Below are 8,845 nucleotides of genomic sequence, written 5' to 3' on the forward strand. Positions count from 1 at the left end.
CCCCAATAGGCATCAACAGACCCCCCCACCCCACGAAAACGATCGTTCAGACACTCAGCACTTCATACAGCAAAGCCCACCCACCTGTWTTGCATCATAAAATCCTTCTTAAATCTCAGTTGTTTTTATTTACATGGCAGTTTAGAACTGATCAGCTGTCTTTCTTCTCGTATGGCATACATTCAGCAAGAGAAGGATTTCCTTTTTTTAGGTTGAACAGGATCAGAGTGTTTCGAATAAAAATAACTAAAACCTTGGCCCAGTCTCACCTTTTCAACCCAAAGATTGTTTTGGGTCTTTAAAATCAAGACATTCACCAAAGTATTGGGTGATTTTGGGCATATTAAGATTTTATACAAGTGAGGCATTTCTGGCCCATATTGCACCCACCACCCCCTTTTATTTAAATAACTATTTTTAAAATGGGCTTTAAAGTGATTTTTCTGAGGCTCTGACTGAATGGGCTCCAAAAACAGACTCCCAATGTGATTTCATACCAGTTTTAAGCTGTTTGCCCGGTCTGTTTTCCAACAATAAAAATGGCACTGCAACATATCCATTCAACCCCCTCAAACATTTTTGGTTAAGGTAACAACATGGTCACTGGATTACAATACCTCAAGTGAAGCCACAACAGCTGCTGGATTCTTTAAGATTTTACATTAAAAAGAAAACGTATAGAAACACTTTCCTGTACAGCATAAGTATAGATATTTATATATGTATTTATATATAGGCGGGGTAGAGTATTGCAGAATTATATTGCATGTGTTTATCGATGAACCTAGACCAAAAAAAACAAGCAAGTATACAGAGTATGGGTTGTTCACAAATGTTTTCCTTTCAGTAAAGCTCGGATTATTTCACCATCTTTGCCTTTAAGGTTACAATCAGTAATGTTGAGCGACCACTTCTCGGATGAGTCATGAAAACAGGGCAGTGCCACCGTCAGCACCTCAAACCAGTCAAGATTGACGATGCATCATGGAGAGTGTGAGTCCCTTATCTGAAAATGGAACCAAAATGTATCAACAACCCCCACACACACACATACACATACATACACACAAACCAAATATATGGCTTCTAACGTTGAATCAAGGCAGTTAAATAAATGGCATTTTCTTCTATGTTTCTTGTTGTTGTTTTTTTTTTGTTTTGTTTTGTTTTTGTTGTTGTTGTTGATACAGACACAACCAGACTTGGTGTTTAAGCTCAACTTTGGTTTGGGTAGATACAATGAATATACTATCCTTCCTTACTTTTTTCGTTGATTATTTACACATTGATGTAAGATCGACCAGCGGTCTAAAACACTAAATTCCACTACGATTTTAAACAACATGAAGATGAGTGTTGTTTTGCTACGACAGCTTATACAGGAAAAGAAAGTTACACTCAAAACATTGTTTTTTGAAATGYCATTGTCATTTGACTTCAAGTCCCTGATTTTCATTTTTAAAGTCCAGCTCCTGCTAGATTGCATTGCATGGATTCTACACAGTATGCAATAGGTRCATTAATCATACTTTTCTTCATATCTTTACAGTAAAGACAGCGATATGCAGTAGGTGTTTGGAAGCAGAGTGAAAGGGGTGATACTAAGACTAAAAGTGCTGGCACGGTAGACCAGACCAGTTCAACCTTAACTTTATTCTAGTATATTTCTATAGACTCCCTCTTGCCAGAGTGTTCCCAGACACCGAGTAGCTCTTATCTTTCTGCTGAGGTCAGCACACAGTGCATCCAGGTCAAATGACCACTGGTGCTGGCAGTAGCTGATTGGCCAATTTGCGAGCTGAGAAATCAGCTAGACTGACCTTAACTGAACAGATTCTCCTACAAAAAAGAAAAGGCCTCATTCCTGAACTCCACCAGGGTCACAAGTTGGAAGACAGCCGAGATCTGGCAGAGTCTAGCTCTGGAAGGCTTACAATTGAATCTTTCTTGGGAACTGCAGAGTCTGGAGGTCCTGATCCAGCAGCTGATGCTACTGCCCCCGTTCCAGTAGGTCCACCAGGAGGGGGGGTGGAGGCAAAGGCAACCCGCTGCGGGGCTCCTGCCGGCCTCCCCACCCCTGAGGGTCCTGGCAAGCTGTGGTGAGGGGGCTGAGAGGGGCCGATGGAGGAGTTGGAGGTGCGGGTGGAGGGTGGCGGGCTGGGGGCTGCAGAGGAAGCTTGTGGCATTCCCTCCTGAGGAAGGGAAGGTTGGGAGGCAGACAGGGCCCGGGTGTCCTGGCTCAAGTTGCCTGTTTGAAGGGAGTGGGTGCTCTTGTGTGAGGCGGGCCTCTGTTGGGTCTGTGTTGGACTGGGGGCATGGTGCTGCACAAGGGACAACTGGGACCCAGATGGTCCCACACTTGCCATGTACTGAAAAGTCCGTCCCGAAGCTGTGAGCGGACTTTGAACTGGCGGGCTGGAAATCGCAGAGCCGAACGCCCCTCCAGGAGTCTGGGGCAGTTGAGACTGAAGCGGGGACATAGAGACCGGACTGGCCAAGTTCTGCATTACCTGGAACCTTCGCACCATGCGTGGAGACTGCAGAGTTCCTGGACCCATCAAAGGATTTGCCATCTGAGGGCAGAAGCTCATGGCCACAGCCTGCTGGAGTGTAGCAATAGCCGAGCCTGCCTGTGGCTGACCCGGAGGGGCAAAGATCCCACCGATTGAGGGGGTCATAGACATGGCCCGCGGCCGCTGCAGGTCCACCAGCTTCACCATTTCACGGTCGTACTTGACAATCTCCTGAATCATCTCGTTCTCTCGGTTGTTGAAAACACCGGAGTTGAGATCGTGCTGAACCTTATGCATCAGGATGGAGTTCTTTTTTCCTGCGGGAATTAATGACCAAAAAATGGTTCAAAAGAAAATAAGAAAGATGACAAGTGAGAAAGGATATAAAAAAAGGCTGAGCAAGGCAAAAATAGAACAAACTAATTTAGCTGTTTTTAAAGAGAAAACAAGCATTGGATACAGAATGTGATGTCCTCTAACAGAACAAGCCCTGAGGGAAGAGGAGGGTTCACACTGTACTCTCATCTATGGTTACCATGTCCTGTGTCAGTTTCAGAGAACAGAACATATCATTTTACTGCTTATATATACATTTATACACTCACCAGCCACTTTATTAGGTACACCTGTCCAACTTCTCATTAACGCAAATGTCGAATCAGCCAATCACATGGCAGCAACTCAATGCATTTTGGCATGTAGACATGGTCAAGACAATCTTCTGCAGTTCAAACCGAGCCTCAGAATAAGGAAGAAAGGTGATTTAAGTGACTTTGAACGAGGCATGGTTGTTGGTGCYAGACGGGCTGGTTTGAGCATTTCAGAAAATGCTGATCTACTGGGATTTTCACCCACAACCATCCCTAGGGTTTACAGAGAATGGTCCGATAAAGAGAAAATATCCAGTGAGTGGCAGTTATGTGGGTGCAAATACCTTGTTGATGCCAGAGATCAGAGGAGAGTGGTCAGACTGGTTCGAGCTGATAGAACAGTAACAGTAACTCAAATAACCACACGTTACAATCGAGGTAGGCAGAAGAGCATCTCTGAACACACAACACGTTGGACCAGGAGGTGGATGGGCTACAGCAGCAGATGACCACACCAGATGCCAGTCCTGTCAGCTAAGAAGAAACTGAGGCTACAATTCACACAGGCTCACCAAAACTGGACAATAGAAGATTGGAAAAACGTTGTCTGGTCTGATGAGTCTCGATTTCTGCTGCAACATTCGGATGGTAGGGTCAGAATTTGGTGTCAACAACATGAAAGCATGGATCCATCCTGCCCAATGGTTCAGGCTGGTGGTGGTGGTGGTGTAATGGTGTGGGGGCTATTTTCCTGGCACACTTTGGGCCCATTAGTACCAACTGAGCATTGTGTCAATGCCACAACCTTCCTGAGTATTGTTGCTGACCATGTCCATCCCTTTATGACCACAGTGTACCATCTTCTGATGGTTACTTCCAGCAGGATAACGCTCCATGTCATGAAGCGTGAATCATCTCAGACTGGTTTCTTGAACACCAAAAGAAGTTCACTGTACTTGAATGGCCTCCACAGTCACCACATCTCAATCCAATAGACCTTTGGGATGTGGTGGAATGGGAGATTCACATCATGGATGTGCAGCTGACAATTCTGCAGCAACTGTTTGATGCCATCATGTCAACATGGACCAGAATCTCTGAGGAATGTTTCCAGTACCTTGTTGAATCTATGCCACAAAGGATTAAGACAGTTCTGAAAGAAAAAAGGGGTCCAGCTTGGTACTAGCAAGGTGTACCAAATAAAGTGGCCAGTGAGTGCATTTTTTTCATTTCAGCTTGCTTAATTTCCTAACCACATTTTAAAAAATACGTTTGTCAAGCATTTACCCAGTCGGTTTTTGTGTTTCTAATTATTTTACCTATTCGGTCTAGACGGTCAATGGCGACAGTCTCAAAGGCTCGTCTCATCATGGGATACTCCTCCAGCACCTCATTGAAGTGGTCCACGGACAGAGAGTAGAGCCGACAGTAAGTTTCCGCTCGCACGCTGGCTGTCCGCCGACCCCTCGTCAACAAACAGATCTCTGAAACAGAAAGAAGAAGCTTAAAAGCAAATGTGAAAAACAGAACAGCAACAGTTGTAAAACGAAAACGCAACGTCAGAAATTGCACCCCACCTCCGAAATAAGAGCCATCGGACAGTTTCATTGCAAGTGTTCCCTTGGTGATGACGCTGCATACTCCGTGCTGGATGAAGTACATTTTTTTGCCAATGGTGCCCTCCCTTATGATGTAGTCTTGTGGTTGGAAAACCTCAAACCGTAGCTTCGTCAACATGGCTGTCACAAAGTTTGGCTCTGCGTTGGCAAACAGTGGCATAGATGCCACCAGCTTGCGACAATTGAAGTTGACAATTTCCTATAAGCACACACACAGATACACACTTTGTTTTATGCAAACTAAAAAAAAGGATGAATTGCAGTGTAAAAACATGTCTCGCAAACATATACAACCAAAGCTACTTCATTGTAGTCATCAGTATAAAAATTATTAGCTGATACTTTGCTTCATGAAGAAAAAAATTGTGTCATGTCATGCACATGTTCCTCACCTCTCTGAGAGGCTCGCTGAGTTCTCCCAGGATGCTCTCCTCGTCAAACATCTTGCCCTGGTATCTGTGCTCATAATAGTCATGGATTTTCTGTCGGAAGTCAGCAGGCAGCTTGTGGAAGGACATATACTGCTCCACTTGCTTGTACTAAGAGAGAGAGAGAGAGAGATGGACAGATATGATGTTCTGTCAATGCACTGCAGACCGTAAAAACGGTTTTTATTGACCCACTTCCAGCCATCACATTATCAAGTCTAACCTGCTGCAGGAGATGCATGGCAGGTTAGGTAAAGATATGTGTGACATGCATTTGTCCCACTTTTATCACAGTCCTTGTGTTTTGGTTATTGTGTTATGGGTATTTATGTTAGATTCTATACTTTTCTCCTTTTTGATTATGCTTTAACTCTGAGTTGTTATATCTCTCTCTGATGGTGACTTAAAGAATCATCAGATTCTTCTCTACAATCWGTGTTGTTAACTGTTGTAGCAATGCTCTATTCACATTCAGACATTCCCCTTTGACATCACTTCCTGTTGTGTCACATGCGGAAATGTCAACAACTGCTGATCTTAGAGGTGTGAAATGTTTTTTGCTATATGTTATTAATGTTATCTTTTCAAAATTTCATTCATATGTATTACAAAAAATGATGTCACAGGCACTTTAATTTGTTTCTTCTTGTTAAGTTTCTGTGACTCCTGCATTAAGTTCCTTGTGTTCTTTCTCCCCTGTGAGCCCTCCATCCATTCACCATCAGTTAGTTGTTCAGTCTCAGGTCCTACCCTGTCCATTCTCACCCGAGTCTCATTTTCTTTCCCCCAGGTGTTTGTCAGCCTTGATCTTTAGTGTGTCTATAAATACCTTGTCACTTGGTTTGTCCAGCATTTGTGCGTTGTGTTTGAAAGTTGTTCATGGTTTTAGTTCTCATTTGTGTTCCTCCTGAACTTATTTCTAATGAGTACTTTTGCTGCATCGTCAGCTTTTAGTAAATGAATTGGTTCTTTGAGCTCTGTGTTTTGATTCTGCATTTTTGGGTTCAAACTACCTCTAAACATGATAATTTTCTTGTTTTAGCGAGTCACGATAAAACCGAATTATTTGTTTAAGAATAAAAGTAATTTATATATTTTCTTTAACTGCAAAAAGACCAGTGGAAGAAAAAATAAAAACAGTAAATTACATTAGGCCACAGTGAGCAATCTGGGCTCTGATGAAACCTGAACAAAATCTAGAAAACTCAGATGGGGAAAAAAAGTTTAAACATTTTTTACAAAATAAACTATTTTTAAGCAATTTTTAAAAAATATTGTATACAATGTCACTTCTTGTCTGAAACCAACTGTCCCGTGGGGTACACATGCACACAAACTACACTCATGCATGGAGAACATTCATCTCCAAACATGAGAGAACAACATGTTGTGCATGTTTCAGGACTGTCCTTGCCCAGAGACTTGGGACATCTTATCACAACGCTGCTTTGCAGAGACACACCACCCCTTCTTTGACACCTCATGAGTCAGACAGCTGCATTCAGCTATGAACAATGACTCATTTTTTACCGTAGATAAAGTTCTTCACAAACTTTCAGTGCTGAAAAGAAGAAAAGTACCTGCTCCCTAATAAGTGTTACTTGTAAACATACCAATCAATGCTAGATCAATACAAAAAAATAGGTGTTCTGCATCAAAAAAATCAGTTTCTATTGTTGAAATATGGTAATTACAACCCCTGAAAGGTGAGAGACAAACAGTACGTCTGGGCATCAGAGAGAGGAGTGACAGAATAGTCAGCTGCAGAGATGAAAAGGTTTCTCTGTGTACTTCGCTGTCAGACTGTGAGCACTCCGGCCAACGTTTAAAGACCCCAGCTCAACCCTGTAAAGCTGTCCGAAACATCATTTTTAAAGCCTGACAGGTACCCCGCGCGCACAGCATTCAGGGATCAAGGACATTTATCATCAATCCTGTTATCCCAGCACTTCATAACCACAAACTAAAAGAATCAYGCAACACCCACTGACAGAGACCTAAATGTTTCCCTACGAGGTCCCAGGTTCATTTCTGCTTCAGACAACATTGTGTCAGTGGGCGCGTGTCCTGCCAGAGGCCGCCAACAAAACAATGGAGTCCAGCAGCTGTAAGCACCGATCCCAACTCCCTGTCCCCGAGTGCAACGTGTAAACTCCGACAGAGAAAATAGCTTATTGTCAGAAACACACTCACTGCCTCTTTGTTTCTAAAGGAAAGACCATGCGGTAAACATTTTGCTGTACTCAGGTGAAAGCATCTGTACAAGGAAAATTAACATCTTTAGCTTTTCACATATATGACAGCAGCGCAGAACCCTGAAACAAACTAAATCACTTTAACAAAAACGTTTTTAGTAAGGCATCCCATTACAATATTTCTTTAAATATTTAATTTTGACTCTAATTAGTCACACATTCAAATCAACAGATGAAATTTAAGATTTGCCCAATTTTTTGTTGTTATTTTGCTAAATTATTCCATGCTTAATAGAAAGGAATAACAAATAAAGTTGTAAAATGCTAATTGTTGGGTTAGTAGATATTTATTGTTTGTGTTATGATAAAATCAGATTGGTTAGGACTGGGGAAGCCTGTTGGATGAGAGGTGAAACATTTAGAAAACATACTTGTGTTTTATTGAAATCTGATTTGATTTTTATCAATCTTCACATATAAAAACGTAACATACTTTAAGTTGAATCTTACTTCTGTTGTTTTTCTTATCCATTTAGCTGAAATAATGTGTCACAATAATGAAAAAGTCACCCCTCGAGTGATACACCACATTGTGCTGATACAATATAAAGCAACAGGTTGTTTATTCAACACAAGTAGAAAAACCTGCACGTCAATCTGCCTGGAAAAATCATCCATAATTTTATTTTCTGCTGTGACCCACGGGGATTTTTTCAGGAACACATAACCGTCAAAAAGACAAACAGAACTCTTAAAACTCAGGCCCGCATGAGGATTGTTCTCCTGCAGAGCTGCTTTGATGGAGTCGCTCAACACTAGATCTCACYTGCATGAGCGAATCTGCTTCCTGACATCTACAGATGGGGAGCAGCCTGAAGAAATGACCCCATGTCATAACTACCCAACAACACTAACACTGCAGCTGGTGGGCTCCACGGAGAACAGAACAGCTGATGGTGAGAAAAGTGTGTCTGTGGGTGAATCTGTCATGCGACAGGTGTTGCGGCRACCATGATTCTGACTCAGCACAAACTGGACCAATGAGGCAGMTAAAGCCTGAGTGCAGTTTAACGATTTGACTTTTTTTTTATGCAGAGTCACAGTGCAAAGGCTGGAACATGACCGGGTGACTCTGAAAGCTTTGCAGAGTTACAGAGGGAGAAGGCAGAGCGTGTTTGGTCCCTGCGTCACAGAGTCCAGACAGAACGGACAGGAAAAGTGATGCTTATTTTCTCTGAGTTTGTCTTTAAGCATCTGCTTGGAATTTWTTTTTCAAAGTTTATGCCTGTRCAGTTAGCAAAAAATCACTAAGTGCTATACAGTATATTGTTAACAATACATGTTCCCATAGGACAACATTTGCCCTTTGAATTTAACCCTACACACATGGGGCCGGCCCTAGCCAATTTGGCACCCTAGGCAAGATGTCACCTCAGGTGGCTCTCCTTGTGCAATTTTCTAAATCTCACTGAAAATTTACATACATACACATACCAAATG

The 8,845-nt window shown here is 42.4% G+C and overlaps 1 protein-coding gene across 1 annotated transcript in view; it reads right to left on the reverse strand.

The window, feature by feature from the left end:
- Positions 1-705: 705 nt before the first annotated feature.
- LOC106526626 (potassium/sodium hyperpolarization-activated cyclic nucleotide-gated channel 2) overlaps positions 706-8,845 on the reverse strand; it is a 32,875-nt gene continuing 24,735 nt past the window's right edge. The window contains exons 5-8 of the mRNA XM_014021267.1: positions 5,115-5,261; positions 4,681-4,921; positions 4,423-4,587; positions 706-2,830 (exon numbers count right to left, since the gene is read on the reverse strand). Coding sequence (XP_013876721.1) covers positions 1,881-2,830; positions 4,423-4,587; positions 4,681-4,921; positions 5,115-5,261 — 1,503 coding nt within the window. The 3' untranslated portion in view covers positions 706-1,880. The remainder of the gene's footprint in view (positions 2,831-4,422; positions 4,588-4,680; positions 4,922-5,114; positions 5,262-8,845) is intronic.

This window comes from Austrofundulus limnaeus, unplaced genomic scaffold (assembly GCF_001266775.1).
Source record: "Austrofundulus limnaeus strain Quisiro unplaced genomic scaffold, Austrofundulus_limnaeus-1.0 Scaffold3, whole genome shotgun sequence".
Taxonomy (NCBI): domain Eukaryota; kingdom Metazoa; phylum Chordata; class Actinopteri; order Cyprinodontiformes; family Rivulidae; genus Austrofundulus; species Austrofundulus limnaeus.